This window comes from Equus quagga, chromosome 11 (assembly GCF_021613505.1).
Source record: "Equus quagga isolate Etosha38 chromosome 11, UCLA_HA_Equagga_1.0, whole genome shotgun sequence".
NCBI lineage: Eukaryota > Metazoa > Chordata > Mammalia > Perissodactyla > Equidae > Equus > Equus quagga.
Window position 1 is genome coordinate 92,001,420 of NC_060277.1, and position 20,045 is coordinate 92,021,464.

The window sequence follows — 20,045 nt, forward strand, 5'->3', positions numbered from 1 at the left end:
GAGTCCTGCCTCCAGTTCTTTGGAGATGTTGCTTGCTGGCAACTGGGTTCTGTTGGGGAAGAGGTGAAGGAAAATGAAGTTAGCCAGCCAGCCGTTTGGGCCCACAAAATGGCTGCAGGGACCTGCCCCCAGTGAACCCTTGACCTGGAGCGTGAACTGGAACTGCTGAGTGAGTTAGGTAGTTTCATGTTGTTGGGCCTGGATTTCTGAACACAACGACATTAAACCACCCGACTCACGGCAGTTACTGCTCCTCGCTTAGCTGGAGGAGTGGGGGGGGGGGGGGGAGGAGTGAAGCAGAGTCACGACTAGTCTGTCATCCTTGCAAAATGGTGAAGAGGTTTGAGGTCCCTCACCCAGGAGCAGTAAGGATGTTCCCCAGAGAAGAGACCTGGGAAGTTCTTGGTGTCTTCCCTGTTCTGTATTTTTTTAGTGTGTGTTGGGAGGGAAAGGGGGAAAGGGGGGCATTCCACTCTCCAAAGGCACCTTGCTGGGCTGTTCTGTGCAGCTGAAGGATGATAGTTGGGGTTTCAAGCTTCCTGCGTTGAGGTCTTGGGCTCCTATCTACCTTCAGGCTTTCCAAAGAAAGTCTCCTCAATTTGACAAATGCTCCATTTCAAGAGACACAGGGGGTCCTTGAGGTATTTGTAACCCTTTGGGGCACAGGGCTCCACCTCAACAGAAAGCTTCAGGTCCTTGAAGAGGGCTCAGTATGTCCCATTCTGAAAGGGAAACATCAGGATCCCTTGCAGTCTCAGCCTCTAGGCCCCCAGGGTCCTTCCTAGGGCCCCCTAGTGGGACAGATGTGAGTCAAAGTTTTCACTTTCCCAACCCCTCAGTTGGCTCCTTCCCCACCAGGTGGCCAAGGCTTCCCCATAGACCCTTGGGCTGGGCTGTGGGTTTACATACGTCGGAGGGCCACCCCCTGGGGGAAGGGCCTGACTTATGGCTAGTGGGGAGCCTGGGCTGTTGGGCAGCTCAGTCCAGACTGATGGAGTGACAGGAGATGAAGCTGGGGGTGGGGCAGGGGCAAAGCAGTGATACCCTCTTTGACCCCAGCCCTCTCCAGGCTGCTGGCTCTTTGCCCAGGAAAGGAATAAGTAGAAGTACTGGCGGAAGGAGGGGGACGCTCTAAAGCATAAGCTAACTTTTGTTCCCAAACTTTTCCCCCTGCTTGAGGCAGAGGAAATATGGAAAGGGGCCGGGGAAAGAGGCCCCGACCGGATGAGGCTCAGGCGCCAGGCTGACTTGGAGGGTGAGGGGTGGTCTCTGAACAAGAGGCCTCTGCTAGGGTGGAGGGGCCCTGGGGAGACCCACCCCCCACCCAGAGGAAATGCAGCATTCAATCCACTGTCCTGGTGAGCAAAGGCCACAATGCTGTCCCTTGACATTTTATTGTCCTCTGGTCTGGGTGAAGATGGTCTGGAGTATCCTGCTGCCTTACCTTCCTTCTCCCTGGGCCTCTCACAAACTTGCCCAGCCCCTCGGAGCCTGACTGTGCCTTGGCTCCCCCCTCCCAGGAATAGTGCTGTAAAAAGAAAAAAGGGGGATGTTAGAAAGGAGGAAATAAAGTCTTTGGAAAGCAGAGAGTTTTACAACAGCCACAGTTTTATGGAAGCAATTCCGCAATAACCTTCTACCTGCTCAGCTCCTTTCCGCCCCGCCTGCCGCCCACCCCGTTTGGCCTCCTGGATGCCCCCCTCCCAAAGAGCCAGCCACCCCCTTCACCCTCCATATCCCTGATGGCTGAGAGTGGGTAAGGAGATTCTGGAGGTCTGCTTGGGCCGCTGACCTCTCCGTCCTTCCCTTCACCTCTGACATCCGGGGAGGGAGGTTTGGCAGAAGATTTCGTTACTTTGTAATTAAAATCCCCTCGTGGAGGATGTGGAAGCACTGAGGTTGGAACCTGTGTGTGCAGATTTGATGTGATCCATTTGGTATAAAGGGTGAAGGTTCTGGGGACCTTGATTTCTTCCCCTCTGGAACAAGTGTCCCCACCCCTCATTCTTTCCCAGAGTGGGTCTGGACTCTGATCCTGGGTCAGAAGAAATGGCTCTGGGTTCTTGGAGACATACACTTGGGGACTTTCCTGATTTCGTTGTATACAGCAATGTGTTTGTGTGACCTACAGAGCTGGCTGAGGGCTTTCGCATTCAGCTCATCTCTGCCCACTGGTCAGATTCACACTTGTGTGGGACACACTTGTGCACAAGTAATAATGTCTTTATCCCCGTGCCATCGCTACCACAAAATAAGCATCATATGATGCGCACTGTCCCTCTAGTTTTGGGTAAGATACGCAGGAAAGGATTTCATGGTCTGACAGAAAAGTCACAAAATTTCATGACCTCCCCTAGGCAAATTTGAGGTGTTTCTTTCACTTTCCAGAGAAATATTTCAGAAGGAAATTGTAAAAGCATCCAGACTTAAGTCACACGCATTTCTTTGGAGTTACGGTATATATTTTGCTTGAATATCAAGTCAACAGGCAGATTTTCAAGTGAACCTTCTGAATCAGCTGATGTTTTATAGCCACAATTCAAGTACACAGATACTTAAGTTTTTGCCCTTTGCATAGGTGTGTGATGGTTATAAAAATGTACACACAAGCTTTTGGGTCATATATCTTCTTACACGAGCAGAATTGTAAACCCACATCACACACAAGGGTTATACACGCATCCACATATGCACCATTACAAATTTTATATATGAACGCCCAAGCACATCAGCATTACAGTTGGGCAGATTTATTTATTACATATTGTATACACAGCATAGCGCACAGCCCATTTGTACACTGGGCTCCCCATGAAGCAATATTGATTTGAAATATACATGCAGGATACACACATCTATTCAAATACAGCATGCGTAAGTTTCAGCTTAGCATATTGATTAAAAACAAACTTTTCCCCTTTTCCCATTTATTGTTTTCCTTTTTTTCCTTCTCTAATTTTCTTCCCTCCATCTAGATTTTCTCTCTTCTTAACAGGACCCTTCTAAAAGCCACCCCTAAAACACGGGGACTCACCAGCTGGTCCTGAGCAGGGTCGGCCTCTGCTCTCCCCACCTCGGCCTGCCTCTTGGCTGCTCTGGGCCCCAGTGTGGCCAGGGGCTGCAGCTTTTCCCTGCCTCCCCTTCCCCGAGCTTCTGGCCCCAGCTGTGTTCAGGCGCGGCTCCTGTGCAGGGAATGGGAAGAGGCTGCGAGGGAAGGCAGGGTTTTCCTTCTTTCTCTTTAGGATTGGGGGTGGGGTGGGGAGCCACTTTGCTTTCTCAAGACAAGGTGGCCCCCACTGAAACAAGCCCTCTATTAGGCGTCTTTAGAAACTGGGCTCCAGAGTCCCTGATCCTGTTTGCCTCCCTCCATCATGATGGGTACCATTTCTCTGGGAGAGAAAATAAGGATTTGGGGGTGGTCCATAGGCCCTCAGAGCACCCAAACTCTCCGTCAATCTACCCTTTAATCATTTGCCTGAGCTGGAGTTGAGCTCCAATTTGGGGCAGCAATGCTTTCTAGAAAGCCTGGCTGTGACGGCACCCATTGCTTGGTGCATCCGCATCCCCACCTGGAGGGAGAAGAGCTGGGATGCAGACTCCAGGGCTCGGGTGCTAGTTCATTCTCCTCCCTCCAGAGCCACCTCTCCTGAGAAGACTAAGACCTCTACAACCTGTCATGTTGAAGTTGTTCCCACCCTCCAGCTTCTTTGTAAGGAAAGACTAAGCTTTGCTCTCAGAAAAGAGGCTTGGGTCCCCTCCTCACTCAGCACCCAGGAGCCACCAGGAACAACTCAGACAGCAACCCACAAACCTGAACTCTGCTTGCTGAGTGACTCGGCCCTTGTGAGGCACAAACCATGAGCTCTAAGGTTCTTCCTCCTCTAACTTCTTCCCCCAACTAAGTGGCCCTCTTGACTTCTCTCTTGTTGCAAAGAGAAGCGGCGGCAAACCAGGGCCTGCAGTGGAACCAGAAGGGCTGCCGTCAGAGCCCAGCGCCTGCACAGCCTGGGTCTTAAGAACAGCCCAGCGCTGTGACTCTTCCATAAATAAAAAAGCCCCTGGCCACAGTCCACATGTCCTTTTGGGCCCTAATTTATATACTACAGAAAGTCATATACTCAGCCCGCCATGCTTCATAACACCGTTATTTATGGCAGGAGAGTTTTTTTTTTTTTTCCTGAAGAATATATTTATTACAGGTAAAGCCAACAGCAGACTCCATGCGTCTGGCAAATCGAGAACAGGTGCCTGGCCTTAACTGTGATTCATTCGCTCTGTGCCCAGCTATCTCGCTGGCGAGTCCGGGGAGCTCCCTCGACGTTCCCAAGAGTCCAACTGCTACTTAGAAGAATTTGCATCAGACTTTTGTTTCTCTACTTGGGTCCCATGGAAAAAGCAGATCTTCACGCTGTTTGGTTCCTGATCTGCCCGGCTGTCGCCCTCCGAGAGCTGGGATGGAAAAGGAGGGGGCCGTCTGGGCGCCGGCATTGATCTTTAAAAAATCATTTTGAAATCGCCATAATGTGAAGAAATATGGCGCTTCACCCTCGTATTTCACACGTAATGACATGAGATGGCTTCATTTGGAAAGAAAAGCGGGCGGGAGTGTGTCTGTGCGTGTTCGGAGGTGATCCTCAGCCTTCTGCATGGCAGAGGGGTACACGGCCCAAAAGATAAAACCTCGAATTAGAATGGCCCCGCTTTTGTTAAAAGGACCAGGCTGGGGGCAGCCTATCTTATCAGGGCTCAGGGTCGGAGAATCCCGAAAAAACCCACCCCAGCATGCCCCTAAATCCAACCCGAGGAGAGTCGGGTCTGTGCAGAGGCCGCGCCTCCCAGAGCGTCCAGGACACAAGAAGCGGCGGCACCCAGGACAGAAGCTGGAGCAGCCGCGGCTGGGAGATGAGCTAGCGGTCCCGGGGGAGTCCCAGCGCAGGGCCGCATAGTAGGTACTAATAAAACAAGAGATTTGGAAGCTCCAGCCAGAGTCCGCAGGAGGAGAGGCGGCAGGAGGGCAGGAGACTGACCCCGCAGGCTCTCCATCCTCGCTGGTGTCCAATACCGGCGTTTGGAAAGCTTCCCGAACGGCAAGGCCGAGTGATAGGAGCCGGAAGGAGAGGCGAAAACTCGGACGCGGCTCCTTCATCACTGGGTGGAAGGGAGATAACTCGGGGCCTCCGCTCTACTGACACCTCACAGAAGTTCCCGTCACCCTTCTCACGTTCAGCTCCCCCATCTGGGCAATTCTAAGGGCTCAGCCTGTTATTCAGTGGAGGAAAGGAGAAATGGCTGTGCCCCTAGTCCCATACTTCCCTCTGGCCAGGACAGAGAGAGGCCCAAGAAATTTAAAGGCTCTTTGGACAGTTGTATTAAACTCTTTCAGAGGCTCGACTTTGCAGGGCCTGCTGAATCCCTTTAACCTCACGCAGGTTCTAATTTCGGGACAGCTAAATGTTAGGACTCGATCTTTGGACACTCACCCCCTCTTACCCTCTTCTCACTTCCCTCAGCTCCTGAAGTGTCAGGAGACGCTCTCAGGCCTGTACACCTCCCCAAATAGTTAGAGAGAGCCCCCTCCAAAGGGATAACATCCTGTGAAATCCCCACTTCTCCTCCATCCCCTTTACTTCCTCTCCAGTGGATTGCTGCTGCCCCGTTGTTTAATAAACATCTTGTGTCAAGGGGACAGAGAAGAGGAAACGAGGGCCTGCAGGGTGGAGTGGAGGTGTGCTTGTGGGGGGGACAGGACCACCTCCTCTTTAATTATGCTGTCGGCCTCTCTGGCTGCTCCCCGGCCCTCTCCCTCCTGCCCTGCTCTCCCTTTCTCCCTCCCGGACCCGCCTGGGGAGAGGGCTCCACAGCCTGCGTCCCTCCCGAGGCAGCCCGCTGCTTTCCCTCCGCCTCTCCTCCGCCCCCGCCGCCCCATGTCGAGAACTCCCCCCGCCTTCCTGCAAAAGGAGGGGGGGACCGGGCGGCCGGCAGCTCTGGCTGAGGTTACGTGGCCACCGGAGCCCTGACGTGATAGCACATTGCATCAGCATAAAACAATCCATCCTCGATATGGAATGCAGTGCGGACGGATGACAGCGAGAGCGCAGCCCCCTCGCCCGATTGATTTATGTCGGAGCTGACGCTTTATCAGGCAGTCGGAAAAACTTTGACCAATCATTTTGCAAGGAGCGCTGAACCGGGCTGCTCCACTGTACTTTGTTGGCTGAGAAGTTGAGCAGGGGGTGGGGGTGGGAGGGTGGGGGGCTGGGGGGGTCGCGTCCGAAAGCCCTCACACGGGTCTGGGTGCCACCTCTCCCTGCTTGGGCGCCGCCGCGCGAGCGCTTCCCTTCCCCCTGCGAGCGCCCGGATAATGTCTGAGAATGTCCATTTCTGGGACGCTTAGCAGCTATTATGTCGACTCGATCATAAGTCACGAGAGTGAGGACGCGCCTCCAGCCAAGTTTCCTTCCGGCCAGTACGCGAGCCCCCGGCAGCCGGGCCACGCGGAGCACCTGGAGTTCCCCTCGTGCAGCTTCCAGCCCAAAGCGCCGGTGTTCGGCGCCTCCTGGGCGCCGCTGAGCCCGCACGCGTCCGGAAGCCTGCCGTCCGTCTACCACCCCTACATCCAGCCCCAGGGCGTCCCGCCGGCCGAGAGCAGGTACCTCCGCACCTGGCTGGAGCCGGCGCCGCGCGGCGAAGCTGCTCCGGGGCAGGGCCAGGCGGCGGTGAAGGCGGAGCCGCTGCTGGGCGCGCCTGGGGAGCTGCTCAAACAGGGCACGCCCGAGTACAGTTTGGAAACTTCGGCGGGCAGGGAGGCCGTCCTGTCTAATCAAAGACCCGGCTACGGGGACAATAAAATTTGCGAAGGAAGCGAAGACAAAGAGAGGCCGGATCAAAGTAAGTTATAAAAAGTGAGGAAATACCCCGGCCGAAGGCCAGGCGAGGGGGAGGGGAGGGGAGAGGCAATAAACTGCGGACAATGTGAAGGGAAACCGCGGCGGTGGCCAGAGAGCGAGCGGGGGAGGAGGGAAGAGGGAGGAAGGAAGGGAGGACGCTGTGTGTCCCAGAAGGGGAGACTGAGGCCACTGTAGGAGCGCCGCCCCCACTATACTTCCAGTGGGGGACTGGGGAGCAGGGACCAGCTCGCTGCTCTCTCGGCCTCCCTTCCCCCACTCTCCCGGAGGCCAGGGCTGAAAGCCGGGGAAGGGGCTGGCGATCGCCGGGCCGGGAGAGGACTGGCGGGGCCGGGGCGGGCAGCCAGCGAGGCCGAGAGCCCGCGCGGGCGAGGGCGGGAGCGCACGGGGCTGCCCGGGCCCGCGCGGCTGGCAGAGCTCCCCGCGCCACGCGCAGACCGTAAACGCCGGCCAAGGGGAAGTGGGAGGGGGCTCATTAGGATTTTATTTGCGATGCAACAGCTTGGCGGAGGATTCTTCCTAGCAGATCTCGCGCAGTAACCGCTCAGGGTCCGCAACCGGCGCCGGGAGGGGCGGGGGAAGCCCAGGACCCGGTGACTGAGCCCCCTCCCCGGATGCGCCGGCCCCTCCCCGGGAGTCTTCCCTCCGGCCGCCCCCTCCCCTCCTTGGCATCTTCGCCCCGGTTGCCGCTGGGTCTTCCGCGGCCCCTCGCTGCTCGCCGCTGGCTCCCTAGCCCCAGCCAGAGCGGTCCGCCTCGCGGGGAGTCGGGGAGAATCGCTTCCGAACTTTGGGGCGGACCGCCTGGGTGGAGAAGGAGAGATCCCGAAGGGACCCTGGGGAGAGGAAGGGTGGGGGAAGAAGAGAGGCTGCAGAGAGGCGGAGAACTTAACCCTCCGACCATAGCTTCTCATCATCTCCCACTCCTCCAAAAGCACCACCGCCAGGAACCCAAGTCTGGCTAATCTCCAGGAGGTGCTGCTCGCTGCGGGGAGAGAGGGGGGTGGTCTCATATTTTTTCCTTTTTGAGGTTGAGCAGGGCAAACTGGTTAGGGGCTCTTAGCCCCAAACAATAACGCTCAGGCTGGAGGAGGCAAATCGAAGCTTCTTACTCTCTTTGGGGAAAGAGGGTCAAATTTTTCCATCTCTGCTTGCCCTGCCACATTTCCTACCAACAGAGTGGCCCACAGGCCCTTTGGGGTGCCCTTGCCGGCTGGAGGGTACAGAGCTGCCTCACTCCCCTGAGGTCCCTGCAGGGTCCCACCACCTCCAACCTTCCAGGATGAGTCACAAGAGCTGGTGTTTGGGTGACGGGCTCTTCCCAAACCCTCCCTGCTCACACCCAGACTCCCCACACCAAACCCCAAGACTCTGCCTGGAAAGCCCATTATTGCCAGGCAGTGGTTTGGCTAAGATCAATTACTAACAGTTTTTTTCCTCTTTCATATTTAATGCGGTTGCAGGTCCCATCCCAGGCAATCACATTCAGGAAATAGTGCTGCAAATTGGGAAGGCAAGGTACTTAGTGCAGGACGAACCAGATCAAAAAAAAAAACAAACAAAAAATTCAGAGCTTTTCATTTGGCAAGAAGGAATCTAGCAGAGGATGGGTTTTACTTTTAATTGGCTCTGCTTTATTTGGCAACTTTTCTGAGTTCCTGGGTAGGGAGAGAGATGGTAAGGAGAAGCCTGTATGTATTTTTGTTTCCTCTTTTTTTCTCTTCTTCCAGTCAATTACCCCTTTCTCTGTTCCCCTCCCCATACGGAGAGAGTTGGAGTTAGGGCTGTGCTGTGAAAGGATTTCTGATACCCCCACATCATCCATGGCTCCCCACCTTGGGACTGGAGCAATCTTGCTTCCCAATTTCCCTGAACTTGCTTTAACCAAACTGCGAGCTGAGCAGGAGCAGAAAAGGAGAGACTATTGCAACCATAAGTTATCTGTGAGCCGCCGGCGCTCTCTTGTCCACAGGCTGGAGTTGACAAATGGTTGCAATTGCGTTGCATGTGAATTGGAGCGTGCTGGATGTTTGTGTCTCTAAGTATGGACTCATATTTGCAGGGTGTGTGTGTAGGGGGAGCGAGATATCTACAGAGACACACATGCTTGCTGCCATGTGGCCAAGAGACACAAGCTTGTGGTCAAGGCAGGGTGTACTCGGACTGGACCGGAGGGCAAGGAGGTCTCTTAGCTGTGGCTGATCAGAAGCTCCTCTCTGCTAGCCCAACCCTTCTCTCACGTCCCAGACCTAGAGCCTGGACCAGTCAGGTCAGCCACCCCTCGTCAGTCCAGGGGTGCTGGGGTTGGAGGGAGAGCTTTAGCCATGCTGTGCTCTGATCTGAGTCCTAATCAATTTGGACCCAAGAGGAGAAAAAGACTGAGAGGAACCCTGAGGCAGGCAAAGCTTTGGAAGTGCTGAGAAACCTGGAATGTGCTTGGCTCCATCCTGCCCAAATAACCTCTCACCTGGAGTTTTCTGTAGCAACTCCTGACCCATCTTTGGGACCCTTTCTGGGAACTTGAAGGCCTAGGTGCCCCTTCCTCCAATGCAAGATGGGGAGTGGAAACCAGGGATGCGCCCTCTTGGAAGAAGAACACGGGGGCCTTCATCCCCCGCTTCCCCTCTTTGATTCTATGCTGCTTCTCTTTCAGCCAACCCCTCCGCCAACTGGCTGCACGCTCGCTCTTCCCGGAAAAAGCGCTGTCCCTACACCAAATACCAGACGCTGGAGCTAGAGAAAGAGTTTCTGTTCAATATGTACCTCACCAGGGACCGTAGGCACGAAGTGGCCAGACTCCTCAATCTGAGTGAGAGACAAGTCAAAATCTGGTTTCAGAACCGGCGGATGAAAATGAAGAAAATGAATAAGGAACAGGGCAAAGAGTGAAGATTTCCCCCAGCCCTCCCCCTTCCCCATCTCACGCTTATTTATCAGTGGTGGCTGCAGAGCCAGTGCTGTCTGGGATGGATTCAAGTGAATGGGGAAGGGAGTCTTTCTCTTCAAAGTCCTTTTCTGCACCTAGAGCCTCTCCTTCCCTCCGCCCCTACCTGCCCTTCTCTTCTTCCTGGGCCTCAGGAGGAAATTTTGTTGATTTAGAAGGTAGATGTAGTTGGTTCCTAAGAAGGTGATGGGCCATAAGGAAAGAGAGACCCTAGTGGAGCTCATAGCGACCCCTCTAGTTTTTCTGGGAAGCCCCAGCCCCTCACCTCCAGCCTGCCTGTTCCCTCCCCTAACCTATCCCAACGTCATCCTGGGACACCCCAGCTGCACACAGCCCGGCAGACGCCTGCATGTGTAAAGCCTGGAGCCCACAGTAAAAATGGGGAAAGCTCACAGCGAACAGTCAAATGCAGTGACACCCCAAACGCAGACCATAGCACCCCAAGTCTGGCAGAACAGCCCACCCTCAGCAAGCCCAGGTTCTACCCTTTGACGCAAATACACACCCAGAAGGTGTCTAGGGACACACTCCTGATGAGGTGCTGCAGCGCAAGGGGCTCAGCCTCACTGTACTGTCCCATCCCCATGAGTCCCCAACTATCCCTGGGGCAGAGACTCAAGGGAAAGTGGGGTACCCTCAGCCCTAAGCTGGTGGGCTAGAGAGGGCAAGGAAAGGCAGCAGTGGTCTTCTGGAGGCATCTATGGTTTATGAAGGTGTTCCACATACACACATTTTGTTGCAGGAAGCGTTTAATTCTGCATGTTATTTTCCTCTCCTTCCAACAAAAGGAGGTCAAATCGTGGGTCGTAAGCCTTGACCATGTCGTCCTCCCGCTCATCTGTGCCCCCTTGACTGAGACTATAGCTTCTCCAGCTCTACAGCGGACCTGCATCCTTCCGCATCCTCCCCAGCTCTGACATCAACTCTGTTCAGCCAAATCCACCTTGCACCAGCGAGTCAAGCCGCCCCTTGTAGAAAAACCCCTCCACCCTCCATCTCTTGCTAGCTCAACCCCATTAGAGGCAGGAAAGCTAGGTCAGGAGAGTCCCATTGAGAGTTTATTGTGAATCAATTCCGAGCTCCCTTCCCGGGTAAGTTGTGGAGGACAGGAAAGAGCAACGGCTCCAGCGCGCGGAGCTTGGCACCTTCCGCCCCATCCAGCCCAGTCTCCAGCCACGAGGAGGAGCCCCGGGCTCGGCGGCTGCCCGCCCCAGCGCCAGGCCTTGCCTCCTGCGACTCGGGCCTGGATGGCAATACTCGCGGCTGCTGCGCGCACGCTCCTGGGGAACAGTCCCGCGTGCAAAGGAAAGACTGGAGAAATCGCACCTAAGCATCGTCCCGCAGCTTACTCTCTGCTTCCCTTCCTCGCTCGGCTCCCCTACCTCTCCAATCCCCTTCAGTCCCAAGGACTCTTGCTCCTGTTTCTCCTGACCCTGCAAGGGGACATTCCAGGAGAACTTTTTTGCTTTGTCGGTGGCTGTTGTGAAATTGTGCTGTGTTTTGTGATTTCTTTGGGGGTGATTGTCTCGCCTGTTTTCAGTTGTGCTTCTACGGGAGGGTGGTGGGTGGGAGTGGGGAGGGCGAGGGACCTAGAGTTCTGATTGTTTTGGAAGAAAAAAAAAAGAAAAAGAACAAAAAATATATATCACTCTAGAAAATAAATCTCTCCTTGTGTCTTATTCTGTGTTGACTCTCCTCACCTGGCCAGAGGTAGAGATCCTAGTTCCAAGAGGGGGGCTTGGAAAAAAGACAGAGACTTCTGTACCCAAGAGGTTTCTCCTCAGACCTTGCAGAGCGGGCTTGCTGGTGGAGCGGAGAGCTGGTCCAGACCCAAGGTCCCAAGACCACTGCTTGAACTGAGCAAAACCCTGCAGCAGGAGAGCTGGGTGGCTGCAGAGGGGGGAAGGGAAAGATTAGCCATTTGGAGACGGGTCTGGATTTGCAGGGAATGATGAGATTTTCCTCCAAATAAAGTTGCACTGGAGACCTCCCCACCAACTCCAGGGCCGGATGGAAGGCAGGGGCTGTCCTGGAAGCAGTTTCTCTCTCAGAGGGCTGAGAATGTCACCTTGCTTTGGCCGCTTTAAAATATCAGTAAGCGAGGAAGGCAGCAACTTCCTTTTGCTGTTCCTTGCAGCAGGATGGCTGGGTGTAGAGCCAGGCCTCCGGAAGGCCGGGCTCTCCTTTGTCTTGCTCAAAAGAAGCGAACCCATTAGGGTTCTTGGTCCCCACCTGGAATTTGATGCTCCAATTCCAGCCACAGCAGAGCAGCTGCAGGGGAAGGCAGGTGGAGTGTGGTGGGGGTGGAGGCCTGGGGAGGCAGCCCCCAAAGGCCAGGAGAGGCGATTGAGTGTGGAACAGAAACATTTCGGGAGAAAAAAAAAATCCACTTCCCAATCGGACCCCAGAACTAAATTCGGCTTGGAGAGGCACCTTTCTGTCCCTTTCAGACTGTGGTGTCCCTGCCAGAGCCTCGTACGCCAACTGCTGTTCTGGCAGCCCTGCCTTTCTCATCGCGGCTTTAAGATTCCACTTCTGCCCGGTTGGCGCTTGGGAACCGACCTCCTGCCGCAGCCTTCCACCCGGCCACCCTAGCGGCGCTGAGACCCTGAGGGTTGGGATAGACGTGGGGACAAAGCATGACCCAAGTGAAAGGAGCCTAGAAGTGAAAAGGCCAGGCCTACCCCTCTCCAGCGAAGGAAAGGATGAACTAATCGGAGAGAGCAGGAGGCAAGAGAAAGCGAAGCTCCTGGGTATGGCAGGGCCCCGACCCGCATCCTCCAAGGAGGGTTCCATTCGGGATATAAAATGAATCTGGCTTTAGAGCTTGTGTAGACTAGGCTCCCTCCCGCTCCTGGGCTCCCTGGAACCAGCTAGCGCCGAGAGTGAGCCCGGAAGGCCGGATTCCGCCAAGAGGAAAAGCAGAAAGCGAGGCTGGAACCGGACGAGTGCTGCAGAGCAGAGGGCGAGGGCGCCCGGAGGAGCCTCCGGCGGCGCCTGGATGCAGAGCCCGGGGTGGCTTCTTTAAAGACAAACAAAGGCGAAGATGCGGAGGCTCGGAAGCCGGAGATGGGGAAATCTGTTGTCATAAAAGAGAGAGAGGGATTCAGAGAGGGAGACCGCGAGAGTGCGAGACGGAGAGAAGCCGGGAGAAGAATTCAATGCCGTGTGCGCAGCAATAAAAGAATATGACCGCTATAAAAGTTTATAGCGTATAAATTTCTGAAGGTTAAGAAACTAAACAGCAGCAAAGCAAACAGTGAGGGGAAACTTTCCGGAGCTGAGAGAGCCGCAGCTGGGCCTGGCCTCCGGGCCTGGCGGGGTGAATGGGTGCGCCTGGCTCCGGCAGCCCCCTCGCTCACCCGCGCAGGACGCGGGGCCTGGGGTTTCCGGGGCCCTGGGGGGCAACGAGGGGCAAGGAGGGGAGGACGGGGGGAAGAACACTTTGTTGTCACAAACACTTCAGAGAACACAATTCGGACTCTTGTCTTTGTTCCTCACACCCCCTCCAGAATCGGGCATTATAAATGAGAGAAGCCCCCTGCACAGGCGCGCGTGCACACACACACACACACACAGGTCCAGCGGGCCCAGACGTCTGGGCGCGGGCAGCCTCTTGATCCTTTTACAGTCCCATCCCACCCTCTCAGGCCTCTTCTCCCCCCACCCTGAGAATTTGAAACAATCGTGTTGGGTTTGAAAAGTGCTCGGTTTCCCTTTTTACGGGCCATAAACGGTACTACTAGGCGGTCTCAGCCAGAAATTAGGGGCTTGAGGTGGGGGGGCGGGTGCAAGTACCGCAGGAAAAGCTTATGATTTCTTTTTTCCTTCCCCTCTTCGTCCCCCCCGCCTTTTTAGCTTATCTGCACAATTTCATGAACCATTTCCTGATTTCCGATGCCTTTTCTTTCGTCCACTCTCGTTTCCCTCCCCCTCTTTTGCTAATAAAGTTAGTTTCTCCCGCTGGTCCGGTGGCTGGCTCTCCGAGAAAGTGGCCTAGCTGGTAGCGGCGGCGCCTTTCTCAGAATGGCCGCTAGATGGCACCCTTGCTCCACGTGAAAATCCCCGGTGCGGCGGCTGTGGACGCCGGCGGCTGCACATCGCACCTTGGTCGGCCCTGAATTTACGAATTGAGAGCTACCAAAAGTCATGAATAATTTGAGCGTAATAAAAATATAGGGTTCCTTGTGGCCGTTCCCCCCATTTTATAGATTTCAGATATAATAGTGTTGCCCCCCTCTCCTCAAATGGTCAATTTCCTGAATTTCCCCCAGGAGGAGAGCTCAGTGCCTCTCACCCAGTTACTGTGTTTGGTGGGGCAACAAATGCATGAAAATGGGGAATAATAATAATAGGAATAATAGGTCCAAATAACAGGGAATTGATTCTGAAAAATGGGATCTTCCGGGGAGTGGGGCACGAGGAATGTCTGCGGATGCGGTGAGCAGGTCAGGTGAGAGGGCAGAGCCGGCACAAGAAGGTCGGATGGAGAGGAAGCTGCCCCGAAACCGGTTGCCGGGATCGGCAGGAGAGGGAACGGGGTGAGCCAACCAGGGGGGTGGGGGGACAATTTTGGGGAAATGGATTCGTGGCTTTGGCGGGGACTGGAGGTGCCCATAGCCTGCGGGGCGGCCAGGCTCCGCGAAGGCTCCGTCCGAAGCCTTTGTACGTGTCCGGGTTCGGGCTGGCCGCGCGCCGGGCCAGCCAGGCACGGGGCAGGGGCTCCCCAGAACGGCGAGGTGCGCGGAGACTCAGATGTTTCCTCGGGTTATTCTGCGCCCCCAAGTTGGGCCGCCAAAAATAGGCGCGTTTTCCGGAAGGCTGTGGGGCAGGCACGGCGGCCGGGGAGCAGGAGCTCGGGTCTCTCCGCGGTCCGTGGCTTCCAGGTGAGAGCTGCGGCTCTCTACACCGCGGTCCGGGCCCCAAACAAACCTGGGGGACACAAGTCATTTTGCATTTAGCGACTGGAGGCCTGGACTCTGGGCATTTTTCGTTGGAGACCCGCACGCTGTCTGCCCGCAGCCCCTTCGATTCCAAATCGCCGGTTTCCTCCCGGCCCATTCCGGTCGGTGCCCCCCATCCAGACGAACCTGCAGGAGAAATAGATGCCCGCCCCCCCTTAAAATTAGCCCCGCCGCAGCCTCTCCTCTCTCCCCCAGGATCGGGTGCGAAGAGGCAAGCGGAGTTTCTCTTCAACTTGAGTTTCTCTAATAAATCTGCTCTCCGTTGGGTGTTTATAAATTATCTCCTCGCTCTTTCTTGTTTTTTCTTATAATAGAAACATTTTCCTTCCATCAGGAATTTCTGGCACGGTGTAGGGATGATTTAGAACAAGCCATTGAATTTCTACCTCACCGGTGAGTCCTCAAATCATGACCATAATATCCCCCCCGCACTTGATAAAAATGTTCGCTTCGGCAACAACTTAACTCTGCCTCCCGCTGCCTGGCCGCCCCCTCTGCCTCGCGCTGAAAATTCAAGACCGGTGCCCTCCTCTCCTTTTCTCCTTTCTCTCCCTCTCCCTGCAGCCCCTCTCCCATTCTCCGGATTCACTTTTGAAGGATCAAGTGGCCCCACTGGTAACCTTTCCTTGGAAAAGGTGATGGTTTCATTTTTACAAAGGTTGGGGTGAATGGAATCCCCAGAATGTCCCCTTCCAAAAGGAAACCACTCTCTGATGAATAAACAATGGATTGATTGTGTCTGTAAAGCCTCCACCTTTGTTGCCAGAAATTTCCTTTCTCTTTCCCTTCTTTCTTTCTTTCCTTTCCTTGGCCAGTGAGCTGCTGCAGGAGGCCACCCGTTCTGACGCTCAGAATGGGGCCTTCTAAAGCCTGGCCACCATGGTCACTAGGCCGGTTAGGCTGGGAAAGGCAACCGGCATGAGAGTGTGGCATCCGGTCAGCTCTGTCCTGCAGCCTGTGTCTCAAGTCCCAGGTCCTCAGGTCTGGAGGGAGAGCTGGGTTTAACTAGAGGCTCCCTAGGGGGAGAGGAGAGAAAATGGGGACCCAGTGGCCTTGCTGCATCCCGAGCCCTTTACCCCAAGGTCATTTTAGGTAGTGACAGTGGCTCAAAGGACACTGAAGGCAAAAAGGTACCACCCCCAACATACACTTTGCAACCACTGCCTAGGGCAGAGGAGGGCACAGGACAGTGGGCACTATGGCCAGGTGCCCGGGCCTCCATGCCCATCAGCAGCCTCCATTGCCCTTCCCTCCCTTTGATGTGCCAATGGGTTTGGCGGTGCCCACTCACCCAAGGGTGCTGCCGGAGGTGAGGAGGACCGGTCTGGGAAGGCAGGGAGCCAATGGGCTTGCTTACTGGGTCCCAACGCCTGGGTCCAGGCTTGGAGCAGCCCAACTGCATGTCATCCTGCTGGTGGCATGAGACCCCTCTCTCCCTCACACAAAGTTCGTCCCCAAAAGCGCTGACTGGGCCCTAGTGCCTTCTGGAGACACCCCCTCTCCTTCCAGCACTCCCCCCAGACAACCGAGATGGTGCAAAACTGCAGAATTGGCTGTTGCAAGATGAACTTTGCTCCCTGCCTCGCCACTGCCCATTAACCAGAAAGTTTCTTCTCCCCTTCTTGGTCCCTCCTCACGCCCTCCTGGACCCCATCTCCACAGAAAATCCTTGCTTGTTTGTTTAATGAGGGAAAGTTGGTGACTGGCTAGGGTGGGGCAGAGAGGGGGCGGCTTGGGGGCTCCCGAGAGGGGATGGGGGCAGGTGCTGGCCACCGCTGAAGGAGGCGAAAATCTCGGAAAAGTCACCGTTTGCGCCGAAAAGACCCATAATCGTTCTCATTTCAGCTTCGTCACCCCCACCGAGCAGCAGTCCTGCGGCGGGGGCGATCGAAGCTGCAGTTTTATAGCTGTAGAGGAAAGAACTCGTAAAATGCTAACAGCTTTTATGCGCTGCGGCATAAACAACAACAGACTCCGGCTTTATTGCGTTTTATAGTTTGTTAAAGAGTTTACAGCCGTTTTTTTGGGGGCCGGTTACCCAGCCAATTCCCTCCACACGATAGTTAAACCTTTATCAATAATAAGGAAATTGATCATTAAAGCTTTAAATATGACTACCTCGTTTGTTTGAAAATATGTTTAGGAGAAGAAGCTGTATGATTTGATAACTTGTATTAAAATACCAATTACATTTATAGGACCTTTTAAAACTCGGCGCAATTAAACCGTGTTCTTTTACATTTTTCCGAAGCGACCCTGACATTTAAAAAGACTCCAACTGCCTCGTTAAAAATCGCGAAATTAACAGCATGCCTACGCCTGGCGCGTTGTGTATGTGTGTGTGCGTGTTTTTTTCCGTGACTCCCCCACATCAGTCTTTGGGGGTGGTCTGCGAAGGTATTTGATTTGTTGCGAGGCGAGAGATATCTCATTAATGTAGGTAGTTAAACAGATTTAATCCGTATTCATTCTCTCTCTCACCCCCTCTCCCTCTCCCCCTCTCTCTCCCCCTCTCCCCCTCTCTCTCTCCCTGGGTGTTTTTTTTTCTTCCCCTCCTTTTTTTTTTTTTTTTCCGCTCTCTCCTCACTCCCTGGCGCTCTCTCGCTCTAGCTCTCTCTCTCGCTCGCTCTCTCTCGCTCTCACCCTCGCTCTGCGTTCTGTCCGGGAGGAGTACGGAGAAGCCAATAGGATGCGGGGTCTCTAATGGATGCAAATGATCATGAAAAGACAGTGCAAAATATGAAACAACTCATTTGCAGGGAAGTAAATCACCGAAAACTGTTTATGAACTGGCATCCCTTCTTCGAAATGTAAAGCGAGGACCTCTTTAAGTGGCGGTATATTTTTGTTTGGGGGGTGGGGGGGTGGGGGGAGGGCGCGCGAGCGGCGGCTGCCATGCAAGCTTAGACTTTTGGAGGCTTCTCCGTCCTTTTCTATTCCTGGAAATCACAAAAAGTGTGGTGGCTTCGAGATCTTCTTCGCCTTTTCTTTCTTTTGCCCTTTTTTTTTTCCTCCTCCCTTTCCCTCTCCTTTCCTGGCGAGGGTGACTAGGAGCCGGCGAATCCGCGTTTTTTTCTCTCTCTCTCCCTCCCTTTCCCCCTCCCCACCCCCTCCCCAACAGCCCCCAACTACAGCCGCCGCCGCCGCCGCCGCCTCAAAATTCAATAAAATGAGCTCTTATTTCGTCAACTCACTGTTCTCCAAATACAAAACCGGGGAGTCCCTGCGCCCCAATTATTATGACTGCGGCTTCGCCCAGGACCTGGGCGGCCGACCCACCGTGGTGTATGGTCCCAGCAGCGGCGGCAGCTTCCAGCACCCGTCGCAAATCCAGGAATTCTACCACGGGCCGTCGTCGCTGTCCACGGCTCCCTACCAGCAGAACCCGTGCGCTGTGGCGTGCCACGGGGACCCCGGCAACTTTTACGGCTACGACCCGCTGCAGCGGCAGAGCCTGTTCGGGGCGCAGGATCCAGACCTGGTGCAGTACGCCGACTGCAAGCTCGCCGCCGCCAGCGGCCTGGGCGAGGAGGCCGAGGGCTCAGAGCAGAGCCCGTCGCCCACACAGCTCTTCCCCTGGATGCGCCCGCAAGGTGAGCTCGCATCGGGGCCGGACGGGCGGAGGGGAGAGCGGAGGGCCCGAGGCCGGGCAGGCCGAGCGCCTCTCCTCCAGCCCCTGGAAGACGTGCCTGCTCCTTTCAGGTCGCCTCCCATTCTTTCCTTCCTCCCTTCCTTCTTTCCTTCTTTCCCTTCTTCCTTCCTTCCTTTCGGTTTTTTTTTTCTTTTCTTTTTGTTTCAAGGAGGGGGGGGGGGGGGGGGTCGCTAAGCGACATTTCCTGAATCCATAAACCCCTCACCCTGCCTTACTCTTTTCTCTTCTTCCTCTCCTTTTTCCCCCCTTTTACTGTTTTATGGGGGGTAATGGAGAGAGGGTGGTGGGAGTAGGGGCGCTCAACTTTTGCACTTCTCAATTGCTTTATAGTTTAATTACCCTGAAGAAACTTTTCTTCTGGGGCAGAGGCTCTGGGGGCTTTTCAAGGTGGGTCCATTCGTCCCCATCCTGGCTTTTTTATTCTTATTTCCCCCCCCCTTCACATCCTTCCTTCTAAAGTTTATGGCACTTATAATAGATTTGAACCTCCCCCCAAGTCTCTGGTGCTGGTTACCAGGGGAGGGGGCTCCCCCTTTCTGGCTCCCTTAGATTCAGTGGTGTCTTATCCCCTCCCCCCGTCCGCTGACCACGGCCTCCCAGCGCCCCCGCCCCCGCGCGGGGTAGAAGGTCCCCTGCCCTTATTATACTGGTCTCCTAGGCTGGTTCACGAATCTTCCAACCTTCTCCGTCTCTGCCCCCTCCCCCACCCTCCCCTCCCCTCTGTCTCGCCCTTTCCCCCATTCCCAGCAGCCGCCGGACGCAGGCGAGGCCGACAGACCTACAGCCGCTACCAGACCTTGGAGCTGGAGAAGGAGTTCCTATTTAATCCCTATCTGACTCGCAAGCGGCGGATCGAGGTATCGCATGCTCTGGGACTGACAGAGAGACAGGTCAAAATCTGGTTCCAGAACCGGAGGATGAAGTGGAAAAAAGAGAACAACAAAGACAAGTTCCCCAGCAGCAAATGCGAGCAGGAGGAGCTGGAGAAACAGAAGCTGGAGCGGGCCCCGGAGGCGGCGGACGAGGGCGACGCGCAGAAGGGCGACAAGAAGTAGGCTCCAGCTGGGACTGCCAGGGCCGCGGCCGCCCTCCGTCCGCGGGTCCCCGACCGCGCCGCCGTCGCCCGCCCCCGCCCGAGAGAGCTCTGGCCCCGCGAGCGGGGCCGGGAGCCTGGCCTCCCGCTGCAGCGTCCCCCCGCCGCGCCAGTCCCTGCTAGTGGTAGTATCTCGTAATAGCTTCTGTGTGTGAGCTACCGTGGGTCTCCTTCCCTTCTCCTGGGGGCCGGGGGAAAGAAAAGGATTTTAAGCAAGGACTCCCTCGCCCAGCGAGGGTGAGCGGCCGCGGCCTGGCTGAGCCCCCACCCCCCGCCCCCGCCCCCGCCCCCGCCCCCGCCCCGTGTAAAAAGCCTCCTTGTGCAATGGTCTTTCTTCCTTTGAACGTGCTTCTTTGTAATGACCGAGGTACCGATTTCTGCTAAGTTCTCCCAACAACATGAAACTGCCTATTCACGCCGTAATTCTTTCTGTCTCCCTCTCCCTCTCTCTCTCTCTCTCTCTCTCTCTCTCTCTCTCTCTCTCTCTCTC

General features: G+C 55.4%; 1 protein-coding gene across 4 annotated transcripts; it reads left to right on the top strand.

The window, feature by feature from the left end:
• The first annotated feature begins 6,298 nt into the window (after nucleotides 1–6,298).
• HOXB8 (homeobox B8) lies at nucleotides 6,299–20,038 on the top strand. Of its 4 annotated transcripts, XM_046677600.1 has the most exons (5): nucleotides 14,344–14,387; nucleotides 15,145–15,203; nucleotides 17,421–17,647; nucleotides 17,932–18,403; nucleotides 19,210–20,038. In XM_046677600.1, the coding sequence occupies exons 4-5, from the start codon at nucleotides 17,980–17,982 to the stop codon at nucleotides 19,515–19,517; spliced, it is 732 nt and encodes a 243-aa protein (XP_046533556.1). In that variant the 5' UTR covers nucleotides 14,344–14,387; nucleotides 15,145–15,203; nucleotides 17,421–17,647; nucleotides 17,932–17,979; the 3' UTR covers nucleotides 19,518–20,038. The 4 variants fall into 4 exon arrangements, with proteins under 4 accessions (XP_046533554.1, XP_046533555.1, XP_046533556.1 ...); XM_046677601.1 differs by having other exon boundaries at nucleotides 17,421–18,403; nucleotides 19,213–20,038; XM_046677599.1 differs by lacking the exons at nucleotides 14,344–14,387; nucleotides 15,145–15,203 and adding an exon at nucleotides 6,815–6,888 and having other exon boundaries at nucleotides 17,421–18,403.
• The last annotated feature ends 7 nt before the right edge of the window (nucleotides 20,039–20,045 follow it).